The 22,481-nt window shown below is 44.0% G+C and overlaps 1 protein-coding gene across 1 annotated transcript in view; it reads right to left on the bottom strand.

Annotated features, from left to right (window-relative positions):
- Nucleotides 1-7,594, bottom strand: part of SHC4 (SHC adaptor protein 4) — a 123,865-nt gene extending 116,271 nt beyond the window's left edge. Inside the window, exon 1 of the mRNA XM_043920443.1 lies at nucleotides 6,120-7,594. Within this exon, the coding sequence (XP_043776378.1) occupies nucleotides 6,120-6,704 (585 nt within the window). The 5' untranslated portion in view covers nucleotides 6,705-7,594. The remainder of the gene's footprint in view (nucleotides 1-6,119) is intronic.
- Nucleotides 7,595-22,481: the final 14,887 nt, after the last annotated feature.

Genomic DNA, 22,481 nt, shown 5'->3' on the forward strand with positions numbered 1-22,481 from the left:
CGGAACTGTTATGGGTTGAACTGCATAGCTCAAAAAGATAAGTTGAAGTCTTAACCCCCAAAACCTATGAATGTGGCCTTACTTGAAAGTTGAGTCTTCACAGATACAATCAAGTTAAGATGAAGCCATAATGGATTAGTGAGAGCCTTAATCCAATGACTGGTGTCCTTGGACACACAGGAGAGAAAGACATGTGAAGATGGAGGCAGAGACAAGAGTGATGCCTCTACAAGCCAAGTAATGTCAAGGATTGCTAGCAGCCACCAGAAACTAGAAGAGGCATCGAAGGATTCTCTTCTAGAGCCTTCGAGGGATCATGGCCCTGCAGATAGCTTGATTTCAGACTTCTAGCCTCCAGAACTGAGAGAGAATAAATGTCTGTGGTTGTAAGCCATTTGGTTTGTGATACTCGTTACAACAGCACTAGGATACTAATACCGTCTGTGGAAATGGTTGCACTGGGTGAAGCTGAAGTGAGGAGACTGAAATCATGCAAATGAATGCAAGCAGGCAAGTTCTATGGGTTGGTCCTATAATAGTTCTCCTGCCCATTATGGTCCTTCATCTGTGCTACTCCATTTACGAACCTGCAGGACTGCCTGACTTGCTTGGAGGTAAGTGGAGAGGGTGGGAAGAAGAGCACTGGAGTGAGATAAACCTGGATTTGAATCTTCAGTCTGCTATTTACTTACATTGTAAAGTGTAGGGTAGACAATACACTCTTTGAGTCTCCATGTCCTCACCCTGAGAAAACAGCCTTACTCCGTGTTTTATTGTGAGAACTACTGTGCTAACCTGTGGCAGTTCTATCTGGATTGGTTTCTTTGCCTCTGATTTATTTGGTCTCTGAACTAAGTTGTAGGCAATCTGGGAACTGGATATGGGAAAGGAAACTAATATTTAAATATCTCCCACATGGAGAAAGGGGCGTTAGTGCCTGTAAATGCTGGTGTTGGGATTGCTGTACATTATATATGAAAGTTGCTGAGAGAGTAAATCTTAAGACTTCTCATCACAAAGAAATATTTTTTCTTTTTCTTTTCTTTTGTATCCATTAATATATGAGATGATGAATGTTCAGTAAACTTATTGTGGTAATCATTTCATGATGTAGATAAGTCAGATGCAGTATGCTATACATCTTAACCTTATACAGTACTGTATGTCAATTATATCTCAATAAGACTGGAAGAAGAAGAAAAACTCTGGTGATGGGGACCTTCAAGGTCATTGAGATCAAGTCTCTCATTTTACACATGAGAGCACTGGTCATGTCGCATATTTTCCATGCTCACCTTACACAGACCATCTTGGGCACCTGGGAGACCTCCACATGAATGTTTGTTGCTAGACAAAGTGAACTGGAAAGACCTCATAAAAAACTGAAATGTAATATTATAGTGGGAACACATGTCACCATGTGGCCACATTTAACAGACCTCACCCACCTCACTACTTTGCTCAGACCCAATCTGGCTGTCCATTTCTAATTTGGTATCTCTCAAAGAATGGTTTGCTAGCCCACTTTTCTTGAGAAACCTTCAGGCAGTTTAAGGTCTGAGCTTGAACGAAAGTTACTCAAAAACAGTTTCTTGGGATTCATAAAGTATTCTCAGCTGTATAACTGATTTTATATCATAAGACCAAAAAAAGAGTCATTTTTAAAAGAATATCTAACCTAAAGTCAACTTTAACTTAGAGTAGATGGCAAATTAAGTACTTATTGTTAAGATAAAAGACACAAGACAACAAAATTAAAAGCAGCTCTAACTATGCCATTTTTATACAAAAAAGAATACAATATCCTCCATCTCCAGCCAACTAACTGCCTGTCTTACTTCCCCTGCTTTAATGTTCCCTGGCACTTACTACATATGACATATTATATTTACTTATACATACATATTTACTTGTTTACTCAATCATGACTCAGCTTCTCTCACTGGAATGTAAGTTCCATGAGGGTTCAGATCTGGTCTCGTAATTCACTTATGTGTCCCTAAGGCCTGGAATAGTTCATCACACATTTGGTCTACAGTACATATTTTCTCAATAGATAAGAGAATGAATAAAACAGATTTGGGCAAGGAGAGGAGCACTCACATGATGTGGATAAGAACATAGAATATGTGGCCGTCTTTTGCAGAAAAGAGTTGCCCGTACGTCCACTAGCCATCAAGAATCTCTCTTATTACTGCACAGCTCATAGAGTGGCTATTATCAAAAAGGAAACAGTGTTGGTGAGGATGTAGAGAAAAGTGAACTCTCATACAATGTTGGCGGGAAATGTAAATTTGGTACAGTCACAATGGAAAACAGTAAGGATGCTCCTCAAAAATTTAAAAACAGAACTACTATATGATCCAGTAATGCCACTTCTGGGTATTTATCCAAAGAATTCAAAACACTAACTCAAAAAGATACATGGCTATTTACATTAGCCAAGGTATAGAAACAACCTAAGTGCCCATCAATGGATGAGCAAATAAAGAAGATGTGAAATATATACATATATACACACATGGCTTCCCAGGTAGTGCCAGTGGTAAAGAACCCTCCTGCCAATGCAGGAGACAGATGTAAGTTCATTCCCTGGGTCAGGAAGATCCCCTGGAGGAGGGCACAGCAACCCACTCTAGTATTCTTGCCCAGAGAATCCCCATGGACAGGGGCACCTGGTGGGCTACAGTCCATAGGGTCACAAAGAGTCAGATATGACTGAAGCAACTTAGCATGTATACACACACACACACACACACACACACAATGGAATATTACCCATAAAAAAGAATTGCAACAATATGGATGGACCTTAAGAGTATTATGCTAAGTGAAATAAGTCAGACAGAGAAGGCAAATACCATATTAATTTCATTCATATGTGGAATATAAAAACCAAAATAAATAAAGCAAAAGAACATGTAGATACAGAGGATATAGTAGAGGTTATCAGAGGGGAAGGGGCAGGGGTGAAACAGCTTTGTAAAAGGGTCAACTCTATGGTGAAAGATGGAAACTAAACTGTTGGTGGTGAGCACATTGTAGTGTATACAGAAGTAGAAATGTAAAGTTGTACACATGAAATTTATAAACAAGTGTTATCATCACAAAATAAATTCTTCAAAAAAGAATATCTCTCTCACTTCTCTACTCTGTTTTCATCATCATCGAGAAACCTTTGATTTAACTCTTCCTATGCACATTTTTCTACAGATGAGATCACAATTTTGGTTTCCTTGACACAATAATTTTCACTATAAATTAACAGGTTGGCATTTCATCTTTTAAAATGAGTGCACATCACATCTAAAAGAATTCTGAGCAGAATCTCAACCAGGATGAAAACCGGTGGTGAAAGAAGCAAAGACTGGCACACACAGGGCAACTGGTTTCTGCTGCTAACTCTTCTTTTGACTCACCTGTGTGACCATAAAAAAGAAATCACTTCTCTAGTCTTCAGTTTCCTCATGGAGGCATTGAGCTTGATAAATTTTGAGCTCCTTCCATCTTTCAAAGCTAGGGTTTTATAAAAGTTAATAAATTAGGATTTTCCATGTATATTTGACTTCCTAAAAGAGGTGTCCACTGGTGTTTCATGTCACTGTCTATTGGCAACATAGTGTGACTCACATAGATCATGAGGTCAGCACTTTTCCTAGGATCCATCGTCATCACCAGGAAAAAGACACATGGCATCCTCATTAAAAACCTAAAATGCCAGTGGAGACACTCCCTAGGGAAATGGAGATCACACAGCAACTTGTCCACATTAGAAATTGTACATGTGTATGGGTGTGGGGGGCTGGAAGGAAGTACAAGAGGGAAGGAAAGGCAAAGCAGAAGACAGAGGATGTCCAGGTGATGGAAAGGCAGGCGCCGAGCATGACGTAGGAGAATCACATTCTCCCATTAGAGCCTGGAGGATGCTTAAGCTTGACCAGTAAGAAGTACCCACAAACTTTTAGTAGATACATGAAACTGTTTCCATGATGAGCTGTGTCACTGTGAGGGAGGGTAAGAGCTGAGTGTCCTATAAATTTATCTTCCTTGGAGGTTTTTGTTATCAATTCACCAAGGCTGCCTCTAGTCTGCTTTCCCTGCAACCCTTTCAGCATTCATTATTTTACTTTCTTTGAGATCTTAATTGTCTGTGTGTGATAGAGTTATTGGGCTATCTCTCAAATGTCTACCTTCAGATCAGACTACTCACCAGAGTGCTAGTCTTACACAATGGCTACCTACAAATTAGAACCACTTAGATATCATTAAACATAATGTGACCCTGTTCCCAACTCACTCTATCACTGACATCGCTAATCCCATTGGGAGGCTTACATCTGAAGTTATCTTTCATTCCTCACAACTCTATCAATAATCATCCACAGACACTATAAATAGCAATAAACACGCTCAGCAGTCTACTCGCTGCTCAATAAATGTTCACCCGTCTGTTATTTGTATGATGATCTGAAATGATCTGCTCAGTCATTCGAGACTGTTGAGGTTCTTTTCACAAAGACTCATATTCATCTATTTTCTCTCATCTTCACATTAATCCATGTTACCACCCCTGGTGCCTAACTAGAGTATCTTTCTTATCGACATCCCAATTGCTAATTTTTCCCTGCTTCACAAATAAATTCACAGATTGGTCTTTTTGAAACAACCTTCATCAGGTTGTAGTTGATTTATAAACCCATGAGGGTTCCTGTTTGCCAGTCAGAGTGTTACAAACTCCCTATTTGGCATTAAGAGCTTTGGTCAGCTGCCCCCTCCTCCCCAAGCTACCCGAGATCTGTCTGTAATTTGCCTTATTTTACTCATATTTGTTTGAGCATCAACTATGTGCCAGCCACACTCTCTACCACCAGCTACCCTCCAGCATTCCCTCTCTTTTCAGTTAAGCCCAGCATGATGCTCCCCTGCAGTAACCACAGTGATATCTGCCTTTGGACTTTGCTCCAGTTCTTGCCCTGCCAGGAATCTCCTGTTTTCAGCCAATAAAGATCTGATAGCTCTTCCAAGATGCACCTTCCCCTGAGGGTTCCTCTATGAATGAATCCCTGACCACAACAACCTTCCCCTTTTCCTGAATTCCCTCAGCATCTCACACCAGATATATGTTGCTAAATATTGTTCTCTTATTTTTTCACCTGTATTTGTTGGTTTCACTGATTGAAATTGTGAGCTCTAGAAGAACAGAAGCCAAATCTTCTTTTACTCAGATATGAAATGGGAAAGGGCAGATGCAAGGCCAATAAGGACCTTGATTTTGCACATGGCTCATGGACAAGGCCCCATGGCCACAGCGTAGGCAATAAAGACCAAAAAAATGTGAACCAAAGACCTAAGGCTACCTCCTAACACAAGACTAGAGACTCAGCCATGTTTGGAGAAGTGTTTGTTAAATGCTGAATTAGATTTTTAAAAACAGTTCAAAAAAAAAATAAAAATAAAAACAGTTCAGGTCCCTTATACACTATGTATTCCTCCAGCACAAAAATCTCTACTGAAACACAATGGCCAGTATAATTTACTGAGTCTTAATCACTAATTAGATTTGAAATTCTTGACTCTTCTTGTACAGAATGCTCAGTCCAGCAGAGACATCTCAGCTTTCTCTATGAGAGGTTGCCCCTACCCCTGGCAACTACCTACACTAACACGTAGCACCAGTTCATGCCCTTGAACCAAAAGTTGTGTGACTCTGATAAAGGCCAGATATTTGATATAAGACCACCTTCCTTTCTCCACCCCCTCCAGCTACACAATGTCTTATGTGCTTGCATGCTAAGTCTGCTTCAGTCATGTCTGACTCTTTGGGACCCTATGCATGGACTGTAGCCTGCCAGGCTCCTCTGTCCATAGGATTCTCTAGGCGAGAACACTAGAGTGGGTTGTCAAGCTCTCCTCCAGGGGATCTTCCCTACCCAGGGATCTGAACCCATGTCATTTAGGTCTCCTGCATTGGTAGGTGGGTTCTTTACCACTAGCGCCACCTGAGAAGCCCCATGATGACTTATCCAAACCTAAAACTCGGCCGGATAATGCGCAGCCCCTTTCAGAAAGCAGAGAATATGCCCCTTGCAGAAGGAGTGCAGAGAGGGAAATAGACTTACCCTCACATAGTAGTTCATGCCCAGCCCCAACAGGTGCTGCAGAAAGTGTCTGTCCTCTCTGTTCCGGGGGGTTGGTTCCCCAGGGCCGGGAAGTGGGCAGGCGTCAGGAGTTAAAGAGGTCGCCCTGTGCCCCAAGGGGTCCCGCTGAGGCGGAGGTGCTGGCACGGCCCTATTGAGACTGGTTTCAGGGGCAGCCGGGCTGCTGGGAGCCGGGTCCTGGCTTTCCTGGAGCTTGAGTCGAGGTACCTCTTTGGTACCCAAACAAAAGTTTTTCAGACTCAGCAAGGTGGCTGGGTTGGCCAGCTTTACGCTGGCCATGCGAGGGATCAAGGTGCACAGTGGGGTGGGGCTCTCCTGGGACGCCAAGGCAGCATCTTCAGCGGGCAGGTGAGGTGCCAGGGCGGGGTAAGGAGGCTGCGGCGAGCCCTTGCTCCCGGTCGAGCTTCCCGGGCTGCCTTCGTCCAAGGACGTGATGGACTCATTCCGAAAGCGGCTGTACTTGGCCCTGTGCAGCATCCCGGGGTGCCCGAAGAGTCCTACATATAGCACGAGTCCTGCCAGGCTGTCCTGACCGCGTTCTCGCATAGCCTTGGCAGTGCTGAAACAGGATACTGTTGCATAAATCGCCTCGCCGTCTGCTAGATAAACGGAACGGAAGACAAATGCCTCAATGCCCCGTGCAACTTGCGGCAGCCACCTCTCCAACTCCGCTCTCGCGCTCGCCTGCCTCGGCTCCGGGTCCTCGAGGGTAACAGCCCAGGGGAAAACGCCTACCCAGCTGATTTCGGTCCCGTCTGTGGCCCAGCGGCAGCACCCGGTGTTCTCGCCGGGGATTCCTTGCTGGGGAAGCTTGGACCCCGCCTCGCGGCGGCCAGGATCGCTCACCTCCTACTCTTGGGCACGGAACCGGGCGGAGAACCAGCCAGCCGGTCCCGCCGCGTCGCTGGCGGTGCGGGAGCCTTGCAGAAATATTTAGCGCCCCCCACCCCCATCCTCCCTTCTGCACACAGGAACTTTCAAACCTGCTCCCTCCGGTTCCCACAGGGCGGGGCAATGTCTGGCCTGTTAACCCTTTATTTGTTCCAGCGATTGTTCATTTAAAAAAGGAAAAAAGGAAATGTCTATATGAGCCAAAGGCCCTTCTGTCTGAGTTCGTTTCTCCTGATGGCTGCCCTCTCTTGGAAGATCTTGTCTTGCATCCCATCTGGGCCTCAAGCCAGCAGTACTAGTGACAGGCGCTCCTCCGCATTATTTCTCTGACTTGTGGTCCTTCCGTGTTCCTCAGATCCCCTCCCAGCCTGCCCACCCTGGCTCGGAGCTTCCCTCCCTCTCCGACTCCTCTCAGAGCTTTCAGAAGCCTCTCTGCAACAGAAGGCTGAAATGTGCAGGATGATACGCAGCGTGTTGAAATTTTTATGAATGAACTTTGCTGAATGAATTTCTCTCTGTGTGTGCAAGCTAATAAATCTGTGAATGAAGCTGAGAATAGCTGTAATTGACTGATGGTCTCAGGGGTGCTTGGTTTTTATCCAATCAAAGGGCAGCTTGATGACTCATGCACCATAAATATACTAAACTAGTAGCCAGGAGAAATAAAGCTGGAGGAAGAGAAGGGAGAGGTTTTATTCTGTGATAACAATGAAGGGGTTAAAGGGTAAAGCAATCTTTAGTATAAGTCATCAGTAAGCTGGGCAGCAGGTTAAAATGTCCATTTTCTTTTTTTGCTGAGATGGCTGGGAAAGCCAAGCAGAAGAACTAAAAATTAGATCCATTGTTCCACAGATATTAGAACATATAGTACACAACTCCTGTGGGAAGCCCGTGATGCATTCTTCTTAGAAACATAGTTCTTTTTTTATTGATTGCTGATTCCATCTCCCTCTGGTGCAACTTCCTGTACCTATCAAATGCATTCTGAAGACATGATGACAACTGCAAGAGACAGCACACACCAATCCAGGAAAGGAGCTGAGAAGGGGAAATGCAGGTTCTTTCTGGAATGGAGAAGAGGAAAGTGCTGAGACACAGAGGATGTGGAAAGCCCATAGCAGAAGAGAGAAGAAAATCTCAGCTGAAAGTTACATTTCTTGGCGGGCCAAGGCTCTTGCATCTGAAATTGCTCATTAATTCAAAAATTAAAACAAATCGGCTGCCCCTGGAGTCAGGGACACCACCTTCACTGTTTTACTGCCCACAAGACTGCATTAGGCTCAAGTGTATTTATGACTCTGGTGGCCTCAACTCCCTTGAGATCCAAACACAGAATTAAATGGTTACTCTTGACCAGCTAAAAATGCATCCTCGCTGACTTCCTGCTCCCCTCCCCCTGGCTCGCCCCAGAAATTCTGCACCTTTTCACATCCTGTCTGCCAAACCTGTTAGAATGGTTTTTCCTTGGGAAGGCCTTTTTGCATCTTCATAAATTTTCCCATCAATGTTCAGTGACCTCCTCTTTCTGCCATCAGACCACCTCCTGACAAAACTGAGGGGAGTGACTAAGCCAGTTGGACTCCACATCCTTGGGGCTGAGGAGACAGGCTCTGAGCAAAATCGTAAAAGCAAACTTCCTTTTTCTTTCCACCTCACCTCTTTTCTTCTCTCCCATGGGTTCCCTCCTAGTTGTTACAGATCCCATGCTATGCTGCCTTGAGAAAGTTACTTTACCTCTCTGTGCCTGAATGCCCTCATCTGTCAGGAACAGCTGCCTAATGGAGATGCTATACGGGCTCACGAGATAATCCCTGTAGGGCACTTGGCACCATGCGCCACACACTGCCTGCCTCACCAAGTATATGACTGGCAGTGTAAAGAAAGGCCATTTGAACCTGGGTTGCCTGGCCCTGAAGTTGGTATTCTTACTCCCTACAGAGTAGAGTCTACACCATCCTAGGCAACTAAAAAGAAAAATTAGCACAAAGTAGGAGAAGTTGGGGCTTCCCTGGAAGCTCAGCTGGTTAAGAATCTGCCTGCAATGCAGGAGACCCGGGTCTGATTCCTGGCTTGGGAAGATTCCCCTGGAGGAGGGATAGGTTACCCACTCCAGCATTCTTGTGCTTCTCTGGTGACTCAGTAAAGAATCCACCTGCAATGTGGGAGACCTGGGTTCAATCCCTGGGTCGGAGGGCATGGCAACTCACTCTGGTGTTCTTGCCTGAGAATCCCCATGGACAGAGGAGCCTGACGGGCTCCAGCCCATAGGGTCACAAAGAGTCGGACATGACTGAGCAGCTAAGCACAGCACAGGAGAAGTTGAGGAAGCCAGCACAGTTCAAAGAAACTACGTCCTAACATTCACATGGGCCTGGACAAGGAAGGAGCAATAGGAGCCCACCAGGCTGATGTGAATCTTTGCTGAGGTCTTCATGCCTAGGTTCGATCCCTGGGGTCAGTACCTGGGTTCAATCCCTGGGTTGGGAAGATACCCTGGAGAAGGAAAAGGCTACCCACTCTAGCATTCTGGCCTGGAGAACTCCATGGACTGTATAGTCCATGGGGTCTCATAACGTTGGACATGACAGCGATTTTCACTCCATGCCTTGAGGACGGGGTATCCCAGGAGAGGCACTGTTCTGGCCGGGGGCTCAGACCAGTCCCTGTCCTTCAGGAATGAGTCCCAGAAAGGGTGAGGAGGGAGGGGCACCGGGTGGGACCAGGTAAGGTAAGAAAACAGCCATGGCCTCTGTGGTCTGCTTCTCTGCCCCTGAGGACCCTGGAAATCTTGGCTTTCATAGTCATCTCTGCCTGGGCCTTTCATGAGGGTGAAAGAAACCAGATCTGCAACTGGGGAGTGGGGAACGGCCTTAGAGGCTCAGCCAGCCCAGCCAGGCAGCTTTCAGCCCAAAGGCAGAAGCTGAAAAACTGCCCCAACAACCTCAGAGCAGGTTCATTAACTGAGTAGATCCCCATTCCAGGTGGGTGGGTGGGCAAAGCAGATAACTTCCTTTTTCCCAGGATGTCAGAACATCCTCTTCGATTAGTAACAATGAAAATAATATTAACGAGACCAAAGAAATACGGAACAAAAAGACAGTTTACCTTCCTTCACATTCAATCATTACAACTTTTGAAGACCAGCACTGTTTTCATCGCCGCCTTACAGATGTGGAATATGGGATCAGAGCAAGTTCAGTGACTTGGCCAAGGTCCCCTGACTGTTGAGCAATGATGCCAGGATCCCTCCAGCAGCTCTGCCTGGCTGCAGAGCCTGTGCTGCAGCCACTGTACGCCGCTGCCTCCCAGGGCGCCAGTGAGCGCAAGCCTAGATCCTAGGCCTGTCATCTCTGTGCTGCAGAAGACACAGTCAAGGTTCCGAGTTTATAGTAAGCTGCTCTGATTTACTGGCTTGTACAGGCCCCGCAGTGGGTCTCCTGTGGAACCAAGTGCTGACTCATGACAGCCGCATGCCTTCCCCTGCTGTGACGGCAGCCAGTGTGTGCAACACCCTAACTCAGGCCTGGCGCTCACTGTCAGTGTTTGCTCCCCTCTCCTCTTCGCAGAGCATATCTGTAAAATTCACACAAAATACCTCACAGGACTGCCAGGAGTGAAAATATGAATAATAGATGAGAAAATGATGATTGTCATTAAACCGTCAGAGCCCATTAACCCCTCTCATCACCACCCTTGGAAAGCAAGGTTCTGCTTAGACCACTGTGGATGCCGCCTCTGCTTTGAGACCCACGCAACTCACCCCTTCCAAGGGAGCCTTGCTGTGAATCAAAATGTCACCTTAAGGGACAGCCTGCCCAGGCTGGGTTCCTTGTGTATAACAGGCAGTTTCAAGGGAGAGCTGGGTCAGGGTGGGCCATGATAGAATTAGCCAGGTCCTGCTAGGATTTCTTAGAGGAGTGAGGGAGAAGGGGACCTGGGCAAAAATGCCTGCCCAACTTTGGAAGAGAACCCAATGTGGGAGCTGGGGTAGAGGAAGGATATCCTAGAGAGTAGAAGAAGGTGGAAATCGAACAAGACAGAAATAACTGTGGGAGATCCTGGACCAATTGCTACCTTGGCATGAAGTGCAGCAGGTGGCATCAGAGCACTAGGACTCTTAATCCAGCCACGGATACCATGTCTATCACAAAGCAGATGTGCTCCTGAAGAGCTGTCTTTGGGCAATACCTACTCCTGAAGAATTTTCACTAAGGATGAGTCCAACAGCCAATCAGTGAGGAATGAAAACATTGGTGAAGCTCTACTTTAGAAAAAAAATTTCCACAAGACAATATTTATATTCAAAGTTCTTGGCAGAGACCAATGCTATTTTAAAGATGAGGAAGTGAGGTAGTGAAAAAGGCTTGGGTTTCCAACAATCAGAGCCTAACTTCAAAAAATGGAGGCAGAGTTTCCCCTAGAGTTGTCATTAACTCTGAAAACAACACCTTCTCTTTGCCTGCTGAACCCAATATTTCCAGTTTTCCCATGGTCTTCAACCTGGGTAGGTAAACGGCTCTCTAATGGTTGCTGTTGGCCCTCACTGACTCTCCTGGAATCAGGACCACCTAGAAACAGGAAAATGGATATCCTCCTATCTGTTGAAAATGGGATAATATACGTGAAAGCGCCATGTAGAGTTAGACATCGTGTAGACAAAAAGTAGATGAGTTACTTAGGGTCAGGTTCAGTTGCAAATAACACAAAAATCCTAAATAAGAGAGGCTTGAACAAAAAAATTTATTTCCCTGGAGGTAGGAAGTCCAAGGACAGGGTCAGCTCTCAGCCATCCTTAAAGTATCTCTCTTTTCCTCATAGTTTAAACTGGCAGATAGAGCTCCAGCTATTTCACCTCTACTCCAGGCAGTGAAACGGATGAAAGGACAAAGAAGGCCCATTCTCTTTAAAGAAAGATCCTGGAAGCCCAATACAATGTTTCCACTTACATCACATTAGCCAGAACTGAGTCACATGGTTGTAACTAGCTGTAAGAGAAAATGAAGTCTTCTTTATCTGAGAATGAAGAAGTCTTTTGTCTGGGTACATGGCCGCTGCACATAAAATCAAAGTCTGTTACTGGGCAAGGAGAAGATAATAGATATTGTGATAGAAAATAGTTTCTCTGCTATAGTAATATTTTCAAAAGAATTTCTACCTCAGTTCAGTCACTCAGTTGTGTCCGACTCTTTGCAACCCCATGGAATGCAACACGCCAGGCTTCCCTGTCCATAATCAACTCCCGGAGCTTACACAAACTCATGTCCATTGAGTCAGTGATGCCATCCAACCATCTAATTCTCTGTCATCCCTTTCTTCTCCCACCTTCAATCTTTCCCAGCATCAGGGTCTTTTCCAATGAGTCCATTCTTTGCATCAGGTGGCCCAAATATTGGAGTTTCAGCTTCAGCATCAGTCCTTCCAATGAATATTCAGGACTGATTTCCTTTAGGATGGACTGGTTGGATCTCCTTGCAGTCCAAGAGACTTTCAAGAGTCTTCTCCAACACCACAGTTCAAAAGCATCAATTCTTCAGTGCTCAGCTTTCTTTATAGTCTAACTCTCATATCCGTACATGACTACTGGAAAAACCATAGCTTTGACTAGACAGACCTTTGTTGGCAAAGTAAGGTCTCTGCTTTTTAATATGCTGCCTAGGTTGGTCATAACTTTTCTTCCAAGGAGCAAGCACCTTTTAATTTCATGGCTGCAGTCACTATCTGCAGTGATTTTGGAGCCCAGAAAAATAAAGTCTCTCACTGTTCCATTGTTTCCCCATCTATTTGCCATGAAGTGATGGGACCAGATGCCATGATCTTAGTTTTCTGAATGCTGAATTTTAAGCCAACTTTTTCACTCTCCTCTTTCACTTTCATCAAGAGGCTCTTTAGTTCTTCTTCACTTTCTGCCATAGGGTGGTGTCATCTGCATATCTGAGGTTATTGATATTTCTCCCAGCAATCTTGATTCCAGCTGTGCTTCATCCAGCTTGGCATTTTGTATTATGTACTCTGCATGTAAGTTAAATAAGCAATGTGACAATATATAGCCTTGACATACTCCTTTCCCAATTTCGAACCAGTCTGTTGTTCCATGTGCAATTTTAACTGGTGCTTCTTGACCTGCATACACATTTCTCAGGAGGCAGGTCAGGTGGTCTGGTATTCCCATCTTTTCCAGAATTCTCCATGGTTTGTTGTGATCCACACAGTCAAAGGCTTTGGCATAGTCAATAAAGCAGAAATAGATGTTTTTCTGGAATTGTCTTGCTTTTTTGATGATCCATTGGATGTTGGCAATTTGATCTCTGGTTCCTCTGCCTTTTCTAAATCCAGCTTGAACATCTGAAAGATCATGGTTCACACACTGTTGGAGCCTGGCTTGGAGAATTTTGAGCATTACTTTACTAGTGTGTGAGATGAGTGAAATTTTGCAGTAGTTTGAGTGTTCTTTAGCATTGCCTTTCTTTGGGATTGGAATGAAAACTGACCTTTTCCAGCCCTGTGGCCACTGCTGACTTTTCCAAATTTGCTGGCATATTGAGTGCAACACATTCACAGCATCATCTTTTAGGACTTGAAATAGCTCAACTGGAATTCCATCACCTCCACTAGCTTTGTTCATAGTGATGCTTCCTAAGGCCCACTTGACTTCGCATTCCCGGATGTCTGGCTCTAGGTGAGTAATCACACCATCATGATTATCTGGGCTGTGAAGATCATTTTTGTATAGTTCTTCTGTGTACTCTTGCCACCTTTTCTTAATATCTTCTGTTTCTTTTGGGTCCATACCATTTCTTTCCTTTATTGAACCCATCTTTGAATGAAATGTTCCCTTGGTATCTCTAATTTTCTTGAAGAGATCTCTAGTCTTTCCCATTCTATTATTTTCCTCCATTTCTTTGCATTGATCACTGAGGAAGGCTTTCTAATCTGTCCTTGCTATTCTTTGGAACCCTGCATTCAAATGGGTATAGATTCAAGGGATTCGATCTGATAAAGTGCCTGAAGAACTATGACCAGAGGTTCATGAAATTGTACAAGAGGCAGTGATCAAGACCATTCCCAAGAAAAAGAAATGTAGAAAGGCAAAATGGCTGTCTGAGGAGGCCTTACAAATAGCTGAGAAAAAAAGAGAAGCTAAAGGCAAAGGAGAAAAGGAAAGATATACCCATGTGAAATTCTACCTAGATGGAATTTAAAGCTACCATAGAATTAAAATGTCTTTGGTCAATGTGGCCTATTTTCCCCTTTTTTCTGCATGAATGTGTACCATGTTGCACATATGTGCACTCACACAAAGTTTTAAAATGACTCATTTAAAAACAGGTGCTTTCAGAATAGAAACTTGTCTGTACGTAGCCAAAGGGACTGGTGGAGTCTCTAGGCCTCTGAAAGGCAGCCAGGTGCTTCCAGGGCCAGCAGCAGGCAGTAACAGGATACGTACCCAGATGGCGGTATAACTGGTTAATTGGGGTCAGGGATATCTTACAAGGAGTAAGTGAGTATTGGCCAGGTGGTCAGTCATCAGGAGGTGTCTGACCCAGGAGCAGGATACCAATTCAAACTGTGGATTGGCAAAAGAGAGCCAAAGACAGGGCCCTAGACCAACTGAAATTTTGGCATTATAAGTTGGCTAATCTGAACTTCATTCCAATCCTATTTTCCTTTTCCCATCTCCACTAGGAAAAACTAAATACTCATTTTCTCAGGCTTCCTTGCAATGGCAGGGGGTGAGAGCATGTGACACAATTCTGGTCTGTCAGATGTAATGAAAGTTTTATGGGGGCTTCTGAGGAAACATCTGATTTCCTAATACAAGGGGCCAAGAGAACTGGAGCCTCCCCTCTGTTTTCCCACATCTTCCTGTCTTGAATGTGGATGCACTGTCTGGAGCTATGGCAGCCATTTTGCAATCATGAAGGAAAGATCAGCCAAGTTATCAAGCCCATGGACTTGACATCACTGCATTATTGAATCACTGTAACAAGAACAGTAATCATCTCTAAATATGTCACTATGTGAGAAAAATAAACCTTTACTGGTTTAAGCAACTCAAGCAGCTCTTGGTTAGTTGGTACCTGTTACTTACAGCCCAAAGCACTGATACAAATACAGTGGCAAGAACAAGGATACGCAATAAACAGAGCCTCTAGGTCATTATGAAATGACTATGGTGTCTGGTGAAGAAAGTCCGAATGTAGTCAGACCAAACTGGGTTCAAATAGGGATGCTGACAATATGGTAGGCAGACTAAAGATCCCCAAAGATATCTACTTCCTAATATAGGAAACATGATAAAAGAAACTTTGCAAATGTAAAAGGTGGTCTAATGACCAGATTCCAGTACGTGCAGGAGCTGTGTTTCCCCTACACCACCAAGCAACTCTTGGCAACACCAGCTAGGTATCCTACAATTCAACTCAATTCTGACACTATCTATCCAGATATAGCATTAGATTCCATAGGTTATGGGCTCAGTCCCCACAAGAATGCCATTCACTTCAGATGGCAATCCCAAGCCTAAGTTGCTACCTGTGCTTCTGACTGATCAGCTAAAGACTGGGGGTCCCAACAACTTCCTTCTTGGGTTTGATTAATTTGTTAGAGCAGCTCAAAGAACTCAAAGAAACATTTTACTTACTAGATAACTGGTTAATTATGAAAGCACGTAACTCAGGAACAACCATATTGAAGAGATATATAGGGCAAGGTGTGGGGAAAGGGCATGGCGCTTCCATACTGTCTTTGAGTGCACCGCTCTTTTAAAATCTCCAGGTGTTCACCAGTCTGGAAGCTCTCAGAACCCCATTCTTTTGGGTTCTTATGGGGGCTTCTTTACATAGACATGTTTGATTACATCATTGGTCACTGGCCATCTGTTCAACTTCCAGACCTTCCCTCCTCCCCAGAGGTTGAGGACTGGAACTTAAAGTTCCAAACCTCTACCGCTTTAATGAGGTGCTTTCCAAAAGTCACCACATTAATATGACAAAAGACAGCTTTGCTGCTCTTATCACTTAGGAAATTCTATAGGATTTATTTATTTTTGACTACGCAGCACAGCATGTGGGATCTTGGTTCCCTTACCAGGGATTGAACTTTCATCCTCTGCATTGGAGGTGTGGCATCCTAACCACTGGATAGCCAGGGAAAGCCCAAGAAATTCTATAAGTTTTAGACCAAATATATATATCCTACTCTAAATCACAACATCACAGAATATGATTAAGATTACAGATCATGAGATGGGGGAATTATCTGGGTGGGCCCAATCTAAGCGCATGAGGCTTTCAAAGCAAAGAACCCTTCCCAGCTATGGTAAGAGCTGGGAAATTTAAGACAGAAAAAGAAGGAGAGATTTGAAGCGTGAGACAGACTCAACCTGATGTTACCGGCTTTTAAAAAGAAGGCTGGCCATGAGTCAAGGAAGCTAGGAAGGGCCCTCAGTTGACAACCAACAATGAAATAGGAATATTAGAATTAACAGCTGCAAAGAACTGGATTCTAACAACCCAAATAAGCAAAAACAAAAAGCAAAACTGAATGCTTTCCCAAAGCCTCCAGAGAGGAACGCAGCCCTGCCAACACTTTGATTTCAGCCTGGTGAGACCTATGGCAGATCTCTACTCTAATGTGTAGACTAGTATGATAGTAAATTTCTGTTGTTTAAGCTAAGTTGGTGGTCATTTGTTGTAGCAGCAGTAGAAAACTAATACAGATTTCGATACCAGGAGTGGAGTGCTACTGTAGCAAATACAAAATATGGAGTGGATTTCAGACTGGGCAGCAGGCAATGGCTGGAAGAATGATTTTAAAAGTCTAGATTTCTTTGAGTGGACTACTATTAGAAATATGGGCAAGTTAATTCACCTCTCTGAGCTCCAATTTCTCTTTATCTGTATAAGGAAGATAAGGTCTATCACATACACTGCATTACTGTAAGGTCTCAACGGGTGTGTGACAAACTGCAGGCTATCATTGTGAGATGGGGCTTCCCAGGTGGCTCAATGGTAGAGACCCAGCATGCCAATGCAGGAGATAGGGGTTCAATCCCCTGGGTCAGGAAAATTCCCTGGAGGAGGAAATGGCAACCCACTCTAGTATTCTTGCCTGGAGAATCCCACAGACAGAGGAGCCTGGCAGGCTACAGTCCATAGGGTTGCAAAGGGCTAGACAGACACATATTATTATTAGAACAGAGGTCCAAGGTAGAAGCTGTACTAAACAATAGCAAGGCTGAGTAGATATTGAGCCCATACATTCTGATCTAGAACATCTTAAAATTTTCCCTAAATTATGCCCCCCCAAAAGTCCTCATCTGTTAAAGATACATATGGAAGTATTTCCCCTTTGTGGATCACTGCCTTGTGGTGGCAAAGGGGCTTGTGTAACTCAATGAAACTATGAGCCATGCCATGTAGGGCCACCCAAGAAGGATGGGTCATAGTGGAGAGTTCTGACAAAACATAATCCTAGGGTAAGACTAGAGATCTCTTCAAGAAAATTGGAAACACCAAAGGAACATTTCATCCAAAGACGGTCACAATAAAGGACAAAAACAGTAAAGACCTAATAGAAGCAGAAGAGATCAAGAAGAGATGAAAAGAATACACAGAACAACTGTACAAAAAAGACCTTAATGACCCAGATAACCACGATAGTGTGGTCACTCACTCAGAGACAGACATTCTGGAGTGTGAAGTCAAGTGGGCCTTAGGAAGCACTGCTACCAATAAAGCTAGTGGAGGTGATGGAATTCCAGCTGAGCTATTTCAAATCCTAAAAGATGATGCTGTGAAAGTGCTGCACTCAATATGCCAGCAAATTTGGAAAACTCAGCAGTGGCCACAGGACTGGAAAAGCTCAATCTTCAATATCAATTCCCAAGAAAGGCAGTACTAAAGAATGTTCAAACTACTGGACAATTGCTCTCATCTCCCATGCTAGTAAAGTTATGCTCAAAATCCTCCAAGCTAGGCTTCTGTATTATGTGAACTGAGAACTCCCAGATGTTCAAACTGGGTTTAGAAAAGGCAGAGGAACCAGAGATCAAATTCCCAAAATTTGCTGGATCATAGAGAAAGCAAGGGAATTCCAGAAAAACATCTACCTCTGTTTCATAAACTACACTAAAGCCTTTAACTGTGTGGATCATAACAAAGTGTGGAAAACTCTTATAGAGATCGGAATGCTGCTGCTGCTGCTGCTAAGTCGCTTCAGTCATGTCCAACTCTGTGCAACCCCATAGACGGCAGCCCACCAGGCTCCTCTGTCCCTGGGATTCTCCAGGGAAGAATACTGGAGTGGGTTGCCATTTCCTTCTTCAATGCATCCATTTTATTTTATACTCAACTTTCCATTCACCTGTATTCACCTACAGGTCAAACCATGGTCATCTCTCATTGAGACTCTCCCTCCACACACCCAATATACTCTTACCAAATTATCTTTCTAGTTCAAAAATATGATCGTATCAGTTCCTGGATTTAAACCTTTAATGACTCATGATATATATGATAAAACTCTAGTTCCTCAGCATGGCTAGCCCTAACTAAATTTTCAACCTCTTCTCCAGTCATTATTCCTTGTAAATTCTGTTTCTAGGATGCCATTCTCCTGGCCAGTGCTTAAGGAGAAAGGAACTATGTGAAAAAATGAAGGTATTCTGGTGCAACTGTCCTAACAAGTTTAGCTAATCTCCCCTTCCCGTCACGTAACCTGTCCCTCAGCCTCCTCAGACCCTCCAAATTTGTTCTCATTCACACTGAGAGAAATAATTGATAATATTTTCAAGTGGTATTGGTGGTAACTGCCTTTAAATAAATATTTTGTGGTTTGTTAAAATGAATAAAACTGAGGGATGGAACTAACTGTATGGTAAGGTTGTTTCAAATGGGGATTGGAAGAACAGGAGTTTGTATAGTCTAGTGGGAAAGGTGTAATGAACTAAGTCTGCCAAGTTAGGGACAAAACTTGTTAATGTTCTACAGGACCATAAAACCATAACCTTTGGGGTTATCTTTTCTACTGGACAAAAATTATTTGCCTCTATTCTAGACAAGGCCTACAAGTTAACATGTAACTTGAATCTGAGCCCTTAATTAATAGTAAAAAGCCAAGTCACACAGCTACATTCCCTCGATTATTGAATAATTCTTGGTTAAGTCTGTTAAACAAGGCTTCTCTATAATATTAAAAGGATATACTGTTCACTTTTTTTTTTTACTCTATTCCCAAGTTTTTAATGATCTGTTTTTCAAACACATCAATGTAGGTAAGCAAACTTGAAGGACTTCAGGCATCAGTTAGTAGATGCATACAGGTAGTTTAGAAGTCTAATATGTGTTCCTATCCTTGAAACCAACTGTAAGGATAGTTTTGCTGGTAAAGCAAATAATGAAATTAGGGAGGAACTTCTCTGAAAGGCTAAGGACGGTATTAACCATCCGATGAGCTATTTTTGGATCAAAGATAAAATTTGATCCACTGAGTTTACTCTGGTGACCCAAGTCTAGCCAAGGCTTTGAAAAAGCAAATCAGGCCTATTTTCTGTCAACTATTTCCTGGAATAACCACAAAGGCAGCCTGGTTACACAGACACAATCTGGAACAGGAGAAAATTGCTCTTTCTGGATCAAAAAGACTTGAATTTGAGTCTTCATTCAACCACTTATGAGCAGATAATCTCTGAAACTCAGTTTCCTCACTTGCAAGTAATTGATCATATGCATCAAACACAATGGAAAAATGGTTCCCAAATGTTGGTTCCTAAGCCTGTGTTTGTGACAAAGCTTTTGCAGTTTATAAAGAAATAGTAATAATATTAAATGTATATAGATGGAGAGGTGTATCTTATATAGTAAGGATTTTATGAAGTCAAATTTAAATGCTGGGTTTATTTATTCAAGCTTGTTCTATTTTGTGTGTGTGGTAAAATGTCTTTTCTATTCTGAAGTAATGATGATAAAAAAAATGGTAGATTTTAAGTGGTTTTACATGACAAAATAAAAGTTGGCAACTCTTGTCCATCTCCAAATGATTTTTGATGGTGCTCTGGGAACCACTATAAAATTATATGAATTTACTTTGTGAACTAAAAATAACTAAACTAAAACTATGTGTACAAAGAGAGCTCTTATTGCTGTTGTCTCTGAAAGCACCATTTTTTGTATGGTGATGAAAATATTATCCAGCTGGTGCTAAAGTTTCCTGAAGAACCCACACTAAAGCAGTGCCTCTCCTGGGTGTCTAACTGGGACCAGGTCGCTCACAAAGCAAGAACTTGGGGCCCACGGGCAGCATAGAGCCCCTGGATTAGGCCCTGGCCTTCTCTTGAAGAAGAGGAATTTCATCTTCCAGGGCTGGGGTGTGAGAGGGAGTGGGGAGGGGGCAAGAAGTGAATGGCATGTTAGGACTCTATTCTTCAGTGGCTGAGAAATTCCCTGTCTGAAGAGTCTGTGATGAAAGGGACTAATCTAGATTGCTGCAGAAAAGTGGGGACAGTGAAGGGAAAGAGGGCCTGGTGCCCATATTTGGGAACCTGGGTAGGACTGGTAGAGCTCTAAATGGCCAGGACAAGAGATGAAGCTGGATTTGCATAGGAGATGGAGCAGCCCAGGACTCCTGTTAACAATAAATGTTGCTGGAAAGGGAGCCATGTCAGCCTCTTGAGCTGACCATACATGTTTTAAATCCATTTTCTCACCTTACATAGAAGTACTTCATTGAAAAAAATAAAAACAAGCCAGAGATGAAAATCAAATTCATTCATATAATAATTCAGATGCAATCTTGCTAATATTGTAATATATAACCTCAGGGTAGTTTCCCTACTCACATTTTTTCAAAAATAACATAATACTGTGCATAAAATTTCCTATCGCTTTTTTTTCCCATTTAACAAGAACCCTACATTTTTCCATGTCACTAAATGTACAATGTTATGTTAACTGCTGTGTGGTACCATTATGCAACAGGCTTCCCACGTGGCTCAGTGGTAAAACAATATGCCTGCTAATGAAGGAGCTGAAGGAGACAGGAGTTTGATCCCTGGGTGGGGAAGATAAGATCCCCTGGAAAAGGAAATGGCAACCCACTCCAGTACTCTTGCCAGGGATAATCCCATGGACAGAGAAGCCTGGCGGGCTACCGTCCATGGGGTGGCAACAAGTTCCACTCACCTGAACACACATGCACACCATTATGCAAATGTGCCATAATTTAACAGAGGTGGTGGTATTTGAGTTTCTATACACACACACACACCCATAGGGCAGTGATAGCCCTTATAGCTAAACCCTTCCATACAAAATGCTACTTGCAGACTCTAGGTAATGGGTATTGTGTATCCACTGTATTATTCAGCTTCTCTGCACGTTTGGAAATTTTTAATAATAGAGTGAAAGAAATTTAAGATCACAGAGAGAATGAGTTGGGTCAATGAGGATGTCTGTGTACAAGTTCTGGAAAGAGAGCTGAGTGATCAGCTTCCCAGATGAACTCTGGCACGGGGCGGGGCTCCTCCCAGGCCGCTTCCGCGGGTGGTGCCGGGGTCTGTGCGCCTCTCCCGGGAAACCCGGGGCGAGGAGCGCCCTGTGCGCGCTTTCGCACGGCCTCCCTGAAAAAGAGCAGCGGAGCGCCAGGCTGCCAGGCGCGCAGCATCAAAGCTGCAGGCGCCCAGAGAAGAAAAGGGCCAGTGTGCATTCCCAAAACTCAAAAGCCCCTCTCCAGGCACAGCGGCCCACGGGGGAGGGGGAGAGGGAGCTGAAAGTGCGCTTGAACAGTGTGGGCAGTCAGGCCGTGGGCGCCCCGTCGGGACAAAAGGGCCTCAGTGCTGGAGAGGAGGACGCCCCGGGGCCTGGTGGCAGCATAAAGGGAAGCTGTGTCCCAACGGCACTCAAGTTCACCTTTGTCTTCTGAGTCCAAGTCAAAGGAAGGTTACAGAAGGAGCCTCCAGCCTCTCCTCCCTCCTCGGGGATCTGGTGATAGGAATGGCCAAGCTCTTTCTCCAAGATGCTAGAAATTCAGATGAAAATAGCAATGTGCTTGCCTGCTAGTTGGGAGATCAGTCAGTATTTGTGTCAATAGCTGCATCCTCTGACCAGGGCCAAGGAAGAAGAGGAAGGCCAGTGTGAATTACTGGAACCAGTGACTCTGAAGGGGCCCACAAACATGTTACAGAGCAGTAAGAATTTGCCTGTGTTGGGGTGGGGAGAGCAGGAATAGGTGGTGAACAGATTTCTTTTCACCAGACCCTAACCAGCTGTCAGCAGTATAGACGCTGCTATTGCTTCTTCCCAAAAGAGAGCGGCCACCCCTGTGCTCTGGCCTGATAGCTGCCGCCTGTTGATCAACAGCGGAAGGTCAATGGCCAGAGGTTAAAGGCTACCGTGCTTCCACCTGGCCTTTGCTGTATTTCGCCTGGAACTAGCA

The sequence above is a fragment of the Cervus elaphus genome, chromosome 12, assembly GCF_910594005.1.
Source record: "Cervus elaphus chromosome 12, mCerEla1.1, whole genome shotgun sequence".
Classification (NCBI taxonomy): Eukaryota; Metazoa; Chordata; class Mammalia; order Artiodactyla; family Cervidae; genus Cervus; species Cervus elaphus.